General features: G+C 44.8%; 1 protein-coding gene across 1 annotated transcript in view; it reads left to right on the forward strand.

Moving 5' to 3' along the window:
• The window catches only part of col4a3 (collagen, type IV, alpha 3), a 57,866-nt gene that overhangs the window by 10,793 nt on the left and 30,748 nt on the right, over positions 1–16,325 (forward strand). The window contains exons 3-24 of the mRNA XM_078247229.1: positions 1–40; positions 1,224–1,268; positions 1,422–1,466; positions 2,489–2,551; positions 3,364–3,417; positions 3,542–3,568; positions 4,221–4,295; positions 6,497–6,559; positions 6,662–6,697; positions 6,978–7,025; positions 7,913–7,987; positions 8,155–8,199; positions 8,340–8,402; positions 8,539–8,583; positions 10,767–10,820; positions 10,910–10,951; positions 11,725–11,806; positions 12,164–12,199; positions 13,533–13,697; positions 14,343–14,435; positions 14,535–14,630; positions 15,865–15,935. The exon at positions 1–40 is cut by the window's left edge and continues 50 nt beyond it. Coding sequence (XP_078103355.1) covers positions 1–40; positions 1,224–1,268; positions 1,422–1,466; positions 2,489–2,551; positions 3,364–3,417; positions 3,542–3,568; positions 4,221–4,295; positions 6,497–6,559; positions 6,662–6,697; positions 6,978–7,025; positions 7,913–7,987; positions 8,155–8,199; positions 8,340–8,402; positions 8,539–8,583; positions 10,767–10,820; positions 10,910–10,951; positions 11,725–11,806; positions 12,164–12,199; positions 13,533–13,697; positions 14,343–14,435; positions 14,535–14,630; positions 15,865–15,935 — 1,363 coding nt within the window. The remainder of the gene's footprint in view (positions 41–1,223; positions 1,269–1,421; positions 1,467–2,488; positions 2,552–3,363; positions 3,418–3,541; positions 3,569–4,220; positions 4,296–6,496; positions 6,560–6,661; positions 6,698–6,977; positions 7,026–7,912; positions 7,988–8,154; positions 8,200–8,339; positions 8,403–8,538; positions 8,584–10,766; positions 10,821–10,909; positions 10,952–11,724; positions 11,807–12,163; positions 12,200–13,532; positions 13,698–14,342; positions 14,436–14,534; positions 14,631–15,864; positions 15,936–16,325) is intronic.

Consider the following 16,325-nt stretch of genomic DNA (forward strand, 5'->3'; position numbering starts at 1 on the left):
CCCTGGATACGAGGGTCACCAGGGCTCAATTGGAGAAAAGGTAACGACATCTGAAAGTGAACAGAGCAGACATGTTTTTTTTGTAAGGATGATGAATGATTATTGTTATTAATATTAATAGAATTGTTATTATTTAACTTGTTTAAAATGTGGCGTTCCTCAGGGTTCTATCCTCGGCCCTCTTTTTTTTGTTGAAAACATTAAAATAACCTTGATTCTGTGTCTGTCTGATTAATATCGAGGGCCCTATTTTAACGATCTAAGCGCACGGCGTGAAGCCCCTGGTGCAGGTGTGTTTAGGGCGTGTCCAAATCCACTTTTGCTAGTTTGACGGCGGAAAAAAGGGTCCGTGCGCCGGGCGCATGGTTCAAAAGGGTTGTACTTAGTGTCTTCATTAATCAGAGGTGTGTTTTGGGCGTAACATGCAATAAACCAATCAGAGATCATCTCCCATTCCCTTTAAAAGCCAGGCGCGTTTGGACCTTGGAGCATTGCTGTTATGATGGAGGATTTGCACCGTAATATTGTTATTTGTAATCTTCTGCATGTGTGTGTGCTGCTGTGCGTCCCTGTGTGTGTAACAAGCATAGTGTGCACGTGCTGTGCACGAGCCTAGGAGCATTTTACTAATGCTCTGTTAAAATAACAATGAAATGCTGCGTTATTGACTTTAGACCAGGTTTTTGTTGGTCAATGCCGCGATAACTTCCCGCTGCCTCAAGATAGCAATACGTCCAGAATGCACCTGAACACACCTCCCTGTAAGACCAGCACGCCCAGAATGCACCTGAACACACCTCCCTGTAAGACCAGTACGCCCAGAATGCACCTGAACACACCTCCCTGTAAGACCAGTACGCCCATGGGCCACAGATGGGGTCAGGTGCATTTGCTGTTTAAATGATGTGGGCGCTGGACAGGAAATTGACAACTGCATCGGTCTTAAACTAGCAAAGACACTTGCGTTGGGCTTTGCGTTGGGTGCAGGATAGAGCCCAGAGAGTGACGGCAGGTTTCGGACTTGAAACACAAAGTTTTAACGACTTGTTGGTCTTGATTTGTAAACTTGGAGACACAACAATGGCGTTGTCCGTTCATTTCCTTACAAAACCCCCAGTGTGGCTCCCTCTACAGTCAGCTGAATACCTTTATTATAAATCTCAACGATCTCTGCACAAGTATTGGGTAAGATCATTCTTTTCTTGTTTTCTTGTTGTCCTCAGGGTGAGCTGGGACAAGCAGGAGGTTCAGGACTGAAAGGCTCTCGGGTATGACTTTTATTAAACTGCCTCTTTTAACATCTTTTTCTGACGCTACAGAGTTCGTCTTGACAGATTTAGTATCTTTGTAAACCTGACTGAATGCAGATTAAATAAGTAAAGGATCCGTCATATCAAGGTCTGTCTCTCTGTTTTCTTCAGGGACTTCCTGGAAAACCAGGTTTCCCAGGACCTCCAGGACTGCCGGTAAGAACCAGGACAAAACATTCAGAGTTTGTTTATACATACAGTACATAAAGAATGTACACAGAGAATAGAAAAAAAATGTAAGGCATGTAGATAACTTAGACTGTGATCATGCTCTACGAAACTGATGTTTCCAAGACAGCGCCCACGTTGCTCTAGTTTTAAAACCGAAATGAGACTATTTAAAGACTATATATTGAGTGTTTAAAAGCTTCCTTTGGTTTTACAGTGCGTTATAGTGAGTTTCAGCTAATTTTTTATGTAAGGGTTAATGCCCAACGAGGTGTCCATTGTCAGGTATTAATGGACGATGGTGAGGCGTGAACCGTTCGACGCGCAGCAATGGACAATGGACACCTCAAAGGGCATTAACCCGCTTATACCATGGTCACTTGCCAAGTAAGTAAGTATTTTTAAGACATAAGTTTATATTTTGATTTGTTTTGCAATCGAAATCTAAAGTTTTTTCAGCTCGTTGAACCCTTGAGCTAAGCTACGAGCCAGAAAGCTAACGCTATGCTACACAGTTGTACAGTCGGCAATCAATAAAAATAATTTGACAGTATTTGACAAGCTAGCTATCCAGCCATGTCATTGTCCCCAAAACAATATAACGACTTTTACGAACAATTTTATCCGCGATGTGTAACGTTACTGTCGGCCGCAGCCTGAAGTAGTGACCTGAACAGTGAACGGGATGTGAGATAACGGTATTCGCTGTGAAACAAAGTCAGTTCAGAGGGGCAGTATAACTAACTTCTTGCAGCTTGTGTATTAGCGCCATCCTGTGGTGTTCAGAGGACGAGTTGGAAATAACAGATTCACATTTCCTTTTTGTTTTAATGTAGCGCATTAATTTAGAACAGTTTCACCGGAACTCCTTTAGTAGGTGTCCTACGTCACTTTTTTATGAACACCCTGCAGCCAATCAGAATCGAGTATTCACCCAGAACATGGTATAATAAAAGGAGATTCTTTGAGTGTAATTTTCTGAAAACCCGTTGTTGTCTATGTTTTCTTAGGGACTTCCCGGACATGAAGGACCCCTAGGTCGCCCAGGACTCCCAGGATGCAACGGGACAAAGGTAGCCACCTCTTTATGTCTCCGTTAATGTAGCCATGCAGATCATTACTAACACAAAAGTTGTCATTAGGACAAACAGCTTTTTTTGTTCAGGGTTTGATTGTACAATTTACAGCAGAAGTTCTCTGAGAATCTATTTTATATCCAAGATGATCTGGAATTGTAACTGAAATTTTCCAGATAGCTAGCTAGACTATCTGTCCAATCTGAGTTTTCTGTTGCACGACTAAAACAACTTTTGAACGTCCACATGTTCCACCAAAACAAGTTTCTTCCAGAGGCTATTTAGCAGAGGCACCGTGGCTCCGTCCGGAGCTTAGCCCCGCCCAAGACGATTGTGATTGGTTTAAAGACATGCCAATAAACCAGAGCACGTTTTTTTTTCTCATCCAGGAATGCTGTGTGGACTAGACAGACCTTCCTCCGCAGCTCTGTGGAGGAAGGTCTGGCAATGCAAGACTAAGTTATTAGCAACAACCAGCCCTACTGAAAACATCAGAGCCTGAAATACAACAACAGGACTGCCAGGCAATATGAGGGAATGTCAGACATGTCAAGGCTGTTTTTAACTTCGACCTAGCGTCACACTTAGTCTTAGGAAGTGATGGAATACATGGAACAGCGTTACGTAATTAGGGTACAAAAATGGTAACTGTATTCTGTTTAAGTTACAGGAAAAAGGTGACGTTACAGTTCTCCGAAGCTGTAATCCAATGAGTCAATAATTATTTTTACGCTCTTGAGAGGAGAATCTTCCTGAAGCAGAAATCATTAACACAAACAATGATTGATGTGTTGATTGGTTTCTTCCAGGGGGATGTTGGTTACCCAGGGTTTCCCGGGGTTACAGGACCTGTCGGCTTTCAAGTAAGTCCTGCTTACTTCCTGTGCAAAGCAGTGATTGCTTTTAAAACATTTGAATCACAGCATACTAAAGCTAAAGACTAATTAGCTCTGAGAGGCTGAAGCTAACTCTGCTCGTGTGTTTCAGGGTCGACCAGGACTGCAAGGTGCAAAGGTAACACCTGAACACATTCACATCCTGTCATGATAAACACGGCATAGCTTCGAAAATCAGGGGTTTAAGTTACAGTTACATGTACTTTTGAGATATTTACGAATGTAATTCAATTCATATTCCAGTAATTTTTGTCTTTATGGTGTATATAGTAGAGGTGACAAGAAATTTGGCGAGATAAGGGATGACAACATAAACAACATAATCCACCAGCTGGAATCAAACTGCAGACATTATACATAGGCCAACCTGTTCTCACTCCGAACTCATAAAATACGAGATGGGAGTGAGAATGTGTTGCATAGGCAGCTTAGTAAACCCCTCATTTTAAAGGACACCTCAGAACATTTCATTAATCTTTAATAAAACACAGTGAGGAAGAAGCTGTGAAAAATCTTCACTTCCTGTTTTAGGAAACAATTCTTCTATCTTAAGGTGTGGACACACCGAGCCGATAATCGTCACTGACAGTCTGGCGAGGTCAGTGACTCAAGTCTCTTCGGTGTGTTCTGAGGAACTTTTTTGACCAACTCGGGGACACTGATCAGTCACACTGGCTTTTCTGCCGAGGGTCGGCCGTCTGGTTGGTGTGTAAGCAGCTTTAGACATAAAAACAACAGTTCAACTGATTATGTATCTCCTTATGTTTCAGGGAGACTCGTTGGTCTTTGCCATCCCTCCGGATATTAAAGGAGCAACAGGACTACAAGGACCAAAAGGAGTAAAGGTCAGTAACTGTCACACATTGAGGAGACTTCAATCAGGACAATAATTAACATGGGGCTTAATAGGTTAACATGTTAGGCTACGTTCAGACTGCAGGCAAAAGTGGCCCAAATATCTGATTTTTTTGGGGTCAAGTTATCAGGTCAGACTTCTTCAGAAGTAGTGTGAACACTCAAATCTTGCCCAGATCTGATTTTTTCAAATCAGATTTAGACCACTTCCATATGTGGTCCTGAATCAGACCCAGGTCTGATTTTTTTCAATGTGACCCTAGTGTGAACAACCAAGGCGGATTTGATGCAATTTTTACGTCAATCTACATCGACATTTGTCACAATTATGGGCCGGTGGGAGTTAGCCCTAGACACAGAAAGTAAAATTAAAATCTTAACTAGGCCTACAAAATGGCAATCCACACAGACCTCTGTAGAGAATTTGCAGCCATAACCCCGTAAAAGGCCAAAATAGCCAGTTTGGCTCTCTTTCTCTTCAGTCTTGTCCTCCTCAGCACCTGCTCATTAATGTTTTGAAACAAACATTTTGAAATAAAAGCAAAAATGCTGACTTCCTCCATAACCAGCGCGCTGTGTCTGATGTCAGTTTGAAGGGCTGCAGACCCGATAACAGCTACTTTTACGTTTATCAGTGTTTTAAGCCCCCAATGTCTCCTTGCAGGCTGTGCTGCCTGGAAGGCACTAGGATTAGGCAATATTTATGGTTAAGGTTAGGGTTAGGTGCCTTGAAGTAAACGGTCGCAGCGCTGCATGGAAGGAGATGTTGGGGGCTTAAAACCCCATCAAGCTACTTTTACACACTATCAAAGACCTAGATATCAACAGTGTTTTGGATATGCGCACACATCGCTACGCCAACCTTTTCTAGAAGCTGGTTGAAGGAATGAAAGAGGGACGCTGTGTTCACACGGTCCAACAAATCAGCCACCACTGGAAAACTTTGAAAAAATCGTATTTTGCACGGCTACATGTAGACGGAAATATCAGTGGAATAGTCACTTCCATTAGCCATGTAAACAGCTTAGAGGAATATCGTCTTTTCTGGATTAAGGGCAAAACCCGCAATATTATGTGCATGTAAACGTAGTCAATATTACATTTATAAGGGGTATAGAGGCCATGGATATACAGGCATACCTCCCAGGTTGAGTCTCGACACTGGTGGTGGTGATGAAGGGATGAAATAAGAGCCTGAAGATCTGGATCGATGTTTGTGTGGAGCTTCTGATGATGGAGGAACCATGGGCGCTGGGAATGATGACAACTGGAGGTGAATGGGGTGGAGGAGGGTCGCATTGATTTGGCCTGAAATGACAACGGACATTGTGGCAAAATCTTGTTGGTTTAACTGAAAGAGTGAACGCCCAGAGTCAGTTGAAGACAATGCAGCTGATTAGGTTCGGGGGGAGAGAGAGAGAGAGAGAGAGAGAGAGAGAGAGAGAGAAGAAAAATGTGAGACAGAGGGTGCTTCTCATGTCACTTATTTGATAGCTCCTCGACTCCTCGCTCCTCGGCTGAACCGGACGTTGTTCTGTCCCTCCCGGTGAAGGTCGTCTCAAAGCTCATAGAGCTCTTAGACCGAGGAGGGCTCATCGACGAGCCATGAGCAAGGATACACAAGAGAGTAGCTGTCCCGGAAGCAATTTTACGAATCCTACTATGGCCACGCCAAGACACGCCCTACGAAGCAGCTCGATTGGTTGGGGTTAGGTATTTGACCTCGAGTGGTTAAGGTTAGGATAGCCGATTGGTCAGAGGATAGGACCTGAACAAATGGGGTTACGTTACCTTGCGTAAGCATGGACGCCTGGCCAATAAATGCTATTGAAGGGCGGGTCTTGGCGTGGCCATAGTTGGATTCGTAAATTTGCGTCCCGGAAGCCGTGCTGCTGAAGGAGTTGTTAACTCCGCCCAAACAGCTGACCTTGTTCATGTGACACTTCAGAGGAAAGGACGTGTCACCCCTCTAAAACACATTTCCTCGGTTCCTCTCTCCTCCCAAGAATTTCCTCACGTCTCTCCAATGCCTCCTCGGTGGGAGGGACGCAAGTGGAGGACTCGAGGAGGCAATTAAGGCGACATGAGAAGCACCTATAGAAGTCTTGCTGAATGAACTTACTGTACGCTGAGCTTCATTTCTCTGATTGGCTGGTGGAGAGTGTCCTCTGATTGGCTGTTTGTGTTACAGGGACTGAGTGGCGATCCAGGGGAACATGGCCTGCCAGGACCACCAGGACCTGCCGGACTTCCTGTAAGCCTCAGATCTTAACCTGTCAAACTTTATTTAAACGTTTACTGTGATCAATGGCTGAACCAACTGACATCAGCTGTTTTTGTTTTGTTTTGAATTTAGGGAAGTCCAGGGTTTGCGGGGTTACCAGGAGAAAAGGTTAGTGTGCTGAACGTGCTGAACTGATCTGAGAACAGTTTGTCTTCAGGCTTGTTCACACTTTTACTCAAATATCTCAACTACAGAACCACCATAGTCCCAATCTTGTTTGCACAAGTGTGTAGCTTTATTTTCTGGACTTTGGGGGCTATGAAGTTAACACATAAGGGACTTTATTTAGAACTACAACTAATCTCCTTCAGATGTTTGAAGGCCTGATGTTGTGTTTGGTTCTGGGACTTAACATGCAGGTCCTGATGATGCTGTGTTTTGGTTTCAGGGTCAGGAGGGCCCCAGTCCAGTGATACCAGGTCCCCGTGGACAGAGGGTAACTTGTCTTGTTTAAACCCCAATGCGAATACTAACTCCCAGGTTATGAAATCACATGAAGCGTTTACGGATCACATGTAGAAACTAAACTTTCAGACTGATCTCATGAAGTGGCGTATGTATGACACGCCAATTCGTATGCCGTTATTGGCGTGTTATCAAGACGCATACTCGCTTTTTAGCGTGCTTATCAACGCCGTTTGGCCTCCATTGACTTACATTACCTTGCGATTGCGTGTGAATTGACGCCTTAGCGAGTAGTATGAAAGGGTATAAATCTGCGTAGCAAGGTTGGTCGGGGGGGTGGATGGGTCAAACACCGGACTTTCACCCAGGAGACCGGGGATCGGGTCCCGCGTGTCATGTTTCCTTCTTGTCCCATTTCCTTTCCACGTTCTTCTTTTCCTAAACCCAACCCGCTTGTGACGTTTCCTAAACCCAACCGTAGCCTCGCGATAACACGCCACGTGGCTTTAGAAAGTGGCGTGTATGTTTACACTGTGACGTTGCAGACTGCCATCCACTGTATACAGCATAGACATACACGCGGATAGCTTAAAATGTGCATAGATAACACGCCACTTGGCTTTAGAAAAGTGGCGTGTATGTTTACGCGAAGTCATGATGTCATGTTGAAACTTCAGAACTATGACGAAGCTCCTCTGGTCAGGAAACGCTGAACTAAAAGGTCACATCATCCGGTGATTCACACTCTGACTGTAATGTGAGCAGACACGTGTGGTATAAGACACACATTAAAGCCTTTCTAACCTGTGAAATACCATGCTCACCATCACCATCACCATTATCATCATCACATCATCGTCATTATCATCATCACATCATTGTCATCGTCATTATCATCATCATAGCTGTGGTTTTCAGGGTGATCGCGGCCCGCCGGGGATCCCTGGACAAAAAGGAATTAAACTTTATGCTGAAGGATCCAAAGAACTGAAGGTCTGTCTGTCTTTATGTCTGTCTGTCTTTCTGTCTGTCTGTCTGTCTGTCTGTCTCTCTGTCTGTCGGTCTGTCTGTCTGTCCGACTGTCTGTCTGTCTGTCTGTCTCTCTGTCTGTCTGTCTGTCTGTCTGCTTGTTTTTACTGATGTTTTTGGTTGTATTTCAGGGAGAACCAGGTGAAGTTGGAGCGAAAGGTTGTCGTGGACTTCTTGTAAGTCAAAGCCGTCTCACACTCTGCCCGTCTGTCTGACAGAATCATAAACTTATTAAGAAAAAACAATTAATTATTTCTTGTTAATTATTGTTTTGATCGTGAGTCAGACTGATGTGTGTGTTCATTTTCTGCTCCAGGGTTTGCCGGGGAAACAGGGGGATAAAGGTGGCAAGGGTGAGAGAGGTGATCCTGGCTCACTGGTAAGAGAGAGAGACCAGAGTACTGAGTATATCACAATAACATGGCTCTATAATCAAAATGTGTTATTTATTTGTGCTGATGAAATGATGAAACCTGAGCCCTGGTTGTACATGTTGTTTGGTGTTTGCGTTGCAGGGTAAACCGGGGAAGGATGGAACTCCAGGAGAGCTGGGAAAACAGGTAACATGCTAAGCTAACAGGAACGCTAACCAACCATATTCAATGTAGACAGTAGAGGTGGGAGTAAGGTCGCGTTCCAGGCAACCTGTAACTCGTGTTTTCACAACCTTCTACCTGTGAAAGTGCCCTGGAACGGCAGTCAAACCCGTAACTTACTCCCCGTGAACTCGTACCAGATCGTTCTACTCCCAGTTACAGTTTTTGACGTTACACACACATAAACAACAATGGCGACCCCTGTTGTTGCTGTACAGACGCCGGTGATAAATGGTGAGAAATAGAAATAAATAGACATAAATAGGCAACGTAAAGTAATTCTGCACATTGTAATTAAAACAATACACATACGATTGTGTACTACTACAGGTTATGTTTATTAAATGAAGCCCAAAATATGTCACCGACTAGAAATTGCTAGTCTCAGCTAGCGTTAGCTAACGTCAACGTTAGGTAGCCGCTAGGTATCACTAGCTAGAAGGGTTTGTCGTTACTTTGCCTGGAACGCTACCAAGTCGTGAGTCGTGACTTGAAGTCGTAACTTACGGGCTAAACATTGTGTCTGGAACGCAGCATTAGTCACACATGTGCAAGTCACAAGCGAGTCTCAAGTCACTGTGGTTAGAATCAAGCAAGTCAAGTCAAATCCCTGCTATAAGTAGCCCATAAAACTAGACCACCCTAGCAGCAGCAAATGTAATCTGCAGCCAGGGTCGTCTAGCAACTCTCCGTTGGCTTGCGAGCTGGAAAAACCAAACTCTAGTCAGGCCAATCACATCGTGTGTAGAGTCGGTGGGCGGGGCTTAACATAATGACGGCAGAGTTGCGACAGTTCTGCGTGAATTCCCTGCTACTTGAAAACAAAGAAGATGGCTGCTGCTGCTGGAGAACAGTGGTCTTTGGAATCGGCTTTGGCCGAGACTCTGGAAGACTTGGAGTTCAGCTTTTCTTTGAGGAAAGAACAAAGAACGGCACTGAAGTCATTCTTAAAAAAAGGAAGATGTGTTCGGAGTTTAAAGTGTCCTCTATCAACTAGCGTTGCTCTGGTTGGTTGTAGAGCTATCCTATTGCGTGCAGAGGGAATCTGAAAGACAACCGTTTATCCCGCCCATCGGATTGAGCCCAGCCAGTGGGGAGTTCCCAGACCCCACACTTTTGAAGTCTTGAAGAAAGCCAATATTACTTAGTATTAAATTAAGAGAGTCAAGTTTTAAGTCTTAGATTTTAATAATCTAAGCGCACTGCGTGAAGCGCCTGGTGCAGGTGTGTTTAGGGCGTGTCCAAATCCACTTTTGCTATTTTGACGGAGGAAAAAATTGTCCGTGCGCCGGGCACATGGTTCTAAAGGGTTGTACTTAGTGTCTTCATTAATCAGAGGTATGTTTTGGGCGTAACGTGCAATCAACCAATCAGAGATCATCTCCCATTCCCTTTAAAAGCCAGGCGCGTTTGGACCTTGGAGCATTGCTGTTATGATGGAGGATTTGCACTGTAATATTTTTATTTGTAATCTTCTGCATGTGTGTGTGCTGCTGTGCATCCCTGTGTGTGTAACAAGCATAGTGTGCACGTGCTGTGCACGAGCCTAGGAGCATTTTACTAATGCTCTGTTAAAATAACAATGAAATGCTGCGTTATTGACTTTAGACCAGGTTTTTGTTGGTCAATGGTGCCATCACTTCCCACTGCCTCAAGATAGCAATACGCCCACAATGCACCTGAACACACCTCCGTGTAAGACCAGCACGCCCAGAATGCACCTGAACACACCTCCCTGTAAGACCAGCACGCCCAGAATGCACCTGAACACACCTCCCTGTAAGACCAGCGCGCCCAGAATGCACCTGAACACACCTCCCTGTAAGACCAGCGCGCCCATGGGCCACAGATGGGGTCAGGTGCATTTTCAATTTAAACGATGTGGGCGCTGGATGGGAAACTGACAACTGCATCGGTCTTAAACTAGCAAAGACACCTGCATCAGGCTTTGTGCTGCGCCGGGTGCAAGATAGTGTCCTTAAAATCAAAGTCATGTTGAGTCATTTATTATTGGAAGCCTCAAGTCCTCAAATTTGCAACTTGAGTCCCCCACCTCTGGTAGACAGCCCTTACTGATGGAGATTTCTTGTGTTGTTCAGTGATTCTGGTCTGTAGACATGAAATTAACCTGAGCTGTGTGTCTGCAGGGAGACCCAGGGTATAATGGGTACCTCGGTCCTCCAGGAATTGAAGGAGCCATGGTGAGTATACCGTGTGATGTACAGGAAGTAATACTGCAATAGTACGCTCAGTACTGTGTCACAGAGTTTATGCATGTGTCTGTTTTCAGGGAGAGAAAGGTGATCGGGGTTTCCCAGGTCTTCCAGGAGAGGTGAGTCCGAAGTTTTCTGTTAATGATTGGATCAACAGTTCACCAGGCTACAACAATAGGAAACATCTGTCTATAAATGACAATGGGGCCGTGGCCAGTGGTATACAGTCTTTATGTTTAATATGTGTTTGTGTGTCTGTGAAGGTTCTTAGTCATCCACAGTAGCCTTCTCATGAATGGGTTTGTATGCTGTTGTACAAAAACGTATGCACAACAATTCATATGATATCCTACAAAGTTAAGGCGACTGGTGGCTGGTCACAGTTTTAACGATCTTTACAGTTGAGTTTAGCCGACAAAAGGTGACTGTCGTTAGATTAGATTAGATTCAACTTTATTGTCATTGTGCAAAGTACAAGTAGTTTATAGGTGTTTTAAGCCTCCAACGTCTCCTTCCAGGCAGCGCTGCCTGGAAGGCACTAGGATTAGGCAATGGTTATGGTTAGGGTTATGGTTATGGTTATGGTTAGGGTTAGGTGCCTTGAAGTCAACAGTCACAGCGCTGCCTTGAAGGAGACGATGGGGGCTTAAAACACCATCAAGCGTATAAGTACAAAGACAACAAAATGCAGTTTGCGTCCAACCAGAAGTGCAAAAAGAGCAATGTGATATACAAAGTATAGACAGGACAAGACATATACTGCTGTGTAGACAGTAGTGTACAGTTGGTTTACAGAAGATGGTTTAGAGTAATATTAAATTAAATATAAATATGTGCAGCGTATGCCCAAGATTATAACCTTCCCTGGATACGTGTTTGTGTCTTTTATCAGACGGTCTGGATCCACACCGTTCTGAAGGGCTTGCGCGGTGTCCCCGGGCCCCGCGGACCCCCAGGAGTCCAAGGAGAACAAGGTAGTATCTAGACCAGAAGGGTTGAAAACAAAAAACTCTAAAGCTCCAGACTTTAAAATGTTTAGATTCTGTAATTTTAAAAGCCTATTTTTGATCATATTCATGGTTAGATATTTTGTTTGTAATTAGTCTTCATTGATCCTGTTGAAAACAGTCACATCCTGTGTAAACATTTCCACATACAGTAAAACCACAGACAGGCAATTTGGCTGCGCCGTCTTGTTTTTTTGTAACCTAAATGAATGGTTGTTTATGATGTTTTTCGAATGAAGCCTCAAAGCTTTGAACTATTCGGTACAGGCTTAACGGTGTTGTCGTTGGACAGTAACCTTTTTATTATTCTCTGCTTTCTTTCAGGACTCATTGGTTTTCCTGGAATGATGGGCGTGCCAGGTACCACTCCTATCTTTCTCACACTTACTGTTGATGATTGGTTAATGATCAGATAACAATCAATCTGGTTTATTGGCATTTCTTTAAACCAATCACAATCGTCTTGGGCGGGGCTAAGCTCCGCACGGAGCCACGGTGCCTCTGCTAAATAGTCTCAGGAAGGAACTTGTTTTGGTGGAGCATGTGTACGTTCAAAAGTAGTTTTAGTCGTGCAACAGAAAACTCAGATTGGACAGATAGTCTAGCTAGCTGTCTGGATTTACCCTGCAGAGATCTGAGGAGTTAACCATAGTCCTCACACATCCACCAGAGGTTAGCCAACACATCCCAACGGTCTTGGGAGGCCCTAAGCTCTGGACGTAGCGACGGTGGCTCTGCTAAATAGACTCTGGAAGGAACTTGTTTTGGTGGAACATTTACACTAGAGGATGGATACCCTAACCGAGCCCGGGCCGGGTTCGGACAGATATTTAGAAATGATGTTGGGGTTCGGGTCGGGCTCGGTCACATCAGCGCAATAAGGCATTGAACATTTTAAATTTAAAAAGCTTATTATGTAGGAGCGCGCCTGTGTTAACGTGCCCGTGTTGCCCCGTGTGCGCTGATGCGCTCATCGGTTGACATTTCCGAATACCTTCCTACAGTTGCTTAATGAAAGCTTTCCACATAAACAAATGTACATGTGGCATTAGTATGAGAAAAAGAGATTTTAACTGTGTCAGGCTCGGGTCGGGCTCGGAGATATATATCTTAATGCCTGTCGGGCTTGGGCCGGGTTCGGTTACTGCTCTGTCGGTCGTGGGCCGGGCTCGGACGATCCGCATTCTAATTTGCACCCCGCAAAAGAAAACGCCACATCCAATATTAAATGAAGTGAACTGTTGAGACGTCCGTTGCTGTCTGGAGGATAACTAGCCAGTTGATATTGCGTGTGTGCGTTTTGGTTAATCGCGGTCAAATCACTGAGGTTGCCTCGAAATTTAGGCTACACTATACATGCATTACCTGCAGGCCTAGGCCATTTCATTACGTAATTCCTAACGGAGATCTTCTCAAACACACATTTTTTCGTCCCGCTCCCGTTGATTTCTATGCTCTATTCCGTCCCTATCACGTTATCAACAGTGAGATTGACTCCCGTACCGTGTTGACTCCCGCGGGTCATGGTATTCCCGCGGGAGTCCCGAAAAATTGTCACCCTCTACTCAACAATGTGGGGCTCCTGCCCTGGCTCTCATGCTGTCTGGGAGGTTTTGACTCTAATCATTTTATTAATCGCAAGTGTTTTGTAACATGCTACACATGCTAACAAGCCTGTTCTTCTTCCCATGAGGTGTGGCTCCCACTGGTCCACCGGGCCCCCAGGGGCCGCCTGGCTCAACTGGAAGCAAAGGAGAAACGGGAGAGCCGGGGCCCGTCATCGTCGGTCCCCCAGGACAGAACGGAGTCCCGGGAGGTCTTGGAGTCGGTGGAGAACCCGGAGAACCAGGAATACCAGGTGATGGACAGTTTGTGGTCCAGGTCCTGGAAGTACCTGGAAGTTCCTACATCAAAAATAACAACATGACATCATGACTTTGCGTAAACATACACGCCACTTTCTTATCACATACACTTATCTTCTTATCTTTACGCATTTTTGAGCTATCTGTGTGTATGTCTACGCTGTATACAGCAGACGGGTTGCAGACTGATCTCAATAAGTGGCGTACTGTATGACACACCAATTCGTATGCCATTTTGGCGTGTTATCAAGACGGCAGACATAATCGCTTTTCGGACGGTTGGGTTTAGGAAACGTGACACGTGGGACATGATCCCCGGTCTCCTGGGTGAAAGTCCTGTGTTTGACCCATCCTCTACCCCGACCAACCTCCCTACGTGCATTTTCGGGCTTTCATACTACTCGCTACGGCGTGAATTGACACGCAATTGCAAGGTAATGTAAGTCAATGGAGACCATCGTGTTGAAATACACGCTAAAAAGCAAGTATGCGTCTTGATAACACGCCAATAATGGCATACGAATTGCAGCATATATACGCCACTGATTGAGATCATTCTGAAAGAAAGAAAATCCACCTTCCAACATTTCCAAGTCCGTCTGTTTTTCTGACAGACAGTTTTTTCTTTTTTGGCTCAGACTTCTTGCCGGGAGAAGTTGGTTCTCCTGGAGCTAAAGGTCTAAAAGGCTCGGTGGGATTCCCTGGATTTAGAGGGTTGGAAGGACAAACGGGTGAGTGGGGGAAAGGAATGGGGAATTATGATGTCTCATAGCATAACACATGAACTATGATATACTAGTCTTTTGTATGATTGATTGATTGTCTGACAGGTGTGAAGGGGGAGATGTGCTTGGTCTGTGAACTTGTTCTCAGTGAACCCGGACCTCCGGGTAAACAAGGAGAGCCAGGTGAAGATGGGTTGCCAGGTAAGAACCACACCTAACTCAGCGATCTTTATTCTGATATTTGTAGCTATTGATCTGATCCTGTGATTGACAGCTACATGTCAGCTCCATTAAATACCAAAGTACATTCCTTTGAGTTTCTAAAAGTTCTTTCAAAAGGAGGACACAAGGTTAGGTTTCAAGAGTAGTAATGCTGTTGAGGTCAATTCCTTCCCTACCTATGTTATGAAGCCTAACTCAGAAATAGCAACATCAGACAGTTTTTGCCTCTTCTCAGATTGCAGGAGTGAAAATAAGTCTTCCTCAACATTTGTTGTGCTCTGGTTTCAGAATAATAAAGACAGTTGGATAACAGTTAGATATAAAACAGGATGAAAGCTGATTCTTTTCCTTGGAAAACATGTTTTTTCAAAATGATGTACAGATTTTTAGGCATTCTATTATGAAATGGCTTGAAAAAGAGTGCAAATAGCTGCTGTAAAATGGGAGAAAATAATCTCCCCTATGGGCATGCCCCCGGACCCTCCTTAAGGCTGTTTTATGCTTCTGCGTCAACTCCACGCCGTAGTTACGCCTTTGCTCCTACGGTGTCGTGACCCTTTCAGAGTTCTGCGTCGGGGTTGCTTTGCATTGCAGTGCATTTCACCGCCATAACGCTAGGGGGCGATAAGTCTGAGGTTATTTGCGAGGTGTCTGCCAGCCAGTTTATGTTATGTTAGCAAGCTAACTTTAGCACAACTGCCCACAAAGTACTGCTTGCTGGAGAAGTGCTAATTTCAAAACGTTACTGACATACAGACACTTTACAAATGGATAACCCCGTCATTGTAACCAAAATATATCTGAGTTTATTTGCAAAGCTTGTGTCAGTGAACTAGCACGTTGCTACTCCCCACAGTAGGCTGCTTGAAACACCCACTATCAACACACAGGACCAGTTGCCCAATCACAGTCCTTGCGGTCTGCGTCGCCTTGATGCAAAGTTACACATTTTGGAGGTGCAGGGCGGGCTACGGCGGAGGGCTTGGAGAGGGGTTCGCGGCGACGCAGAGGGTCTGCGGGGGTACGCCGTCGATTCGGCGCAGAAGCATAAATCAGCCTTTAGGTTTTGGGCTGAGCCCCCAATATTTACAACATTTGGCTCCGCCCCTGATATGGATCAAACTATCTTAACTTTAACTGTAAATAAAATGTTCACAGTGCAATGTTCACAGGTAAATCTCAGTCTGTCTCTGTGATGTCAACCTTTTTCCAGGATCAGACGGTTTTCCAGGACCCAAAGGACACAAAGGAGTCAAAGGTGTTGTAGGACCACCTGGTCCACAGGTGAGCTCACTATTCACCTCCATAAACTCTGCTAAAACAGAGGATAACTGGAGATTTTGGGGGACCAAGGTTGCTTTCACATCTGAGTGAGTCAGTTTGGGTTGTTTTAAACCGAACCCTGGAGTGTTTGGTCGGTAGTCGGTAGTCCGTTTGGTTTGGGGTGGTGCAAAACCTCATTCGAACTCTGGTCCGCTTGAAAACGGCGGTCTCGGTCCACTTCCAAGTGCACTAGAGTTCGTTTCACTTTAGGTGAGAACACAAACCGATCAGAATATGGGAAGAGAACCAAAAAACAGAGCACCACCCTGCAGTTTCAACCTTGCAAACAATTCACAGACTTATATATGATTTAAGGCAGGCGTCTCCAACAAGTAGCTCGCGTGCTACCGG

The sequence above is a fragment of the Sander vitreus genome, chromosome 3, assembly GCF_031162955.1.
Source record: "Sander vitreus isolate 19-12246 chromosome 3, sanVit1, whole genome shotgun sequence".
NCBI classification, from domain to species: domain Eukaryota; kingdom Metazoa; phylum Chordata; class Actinopteri; order Perciformes; family Percidae; genus Sander; species Sander vitreus.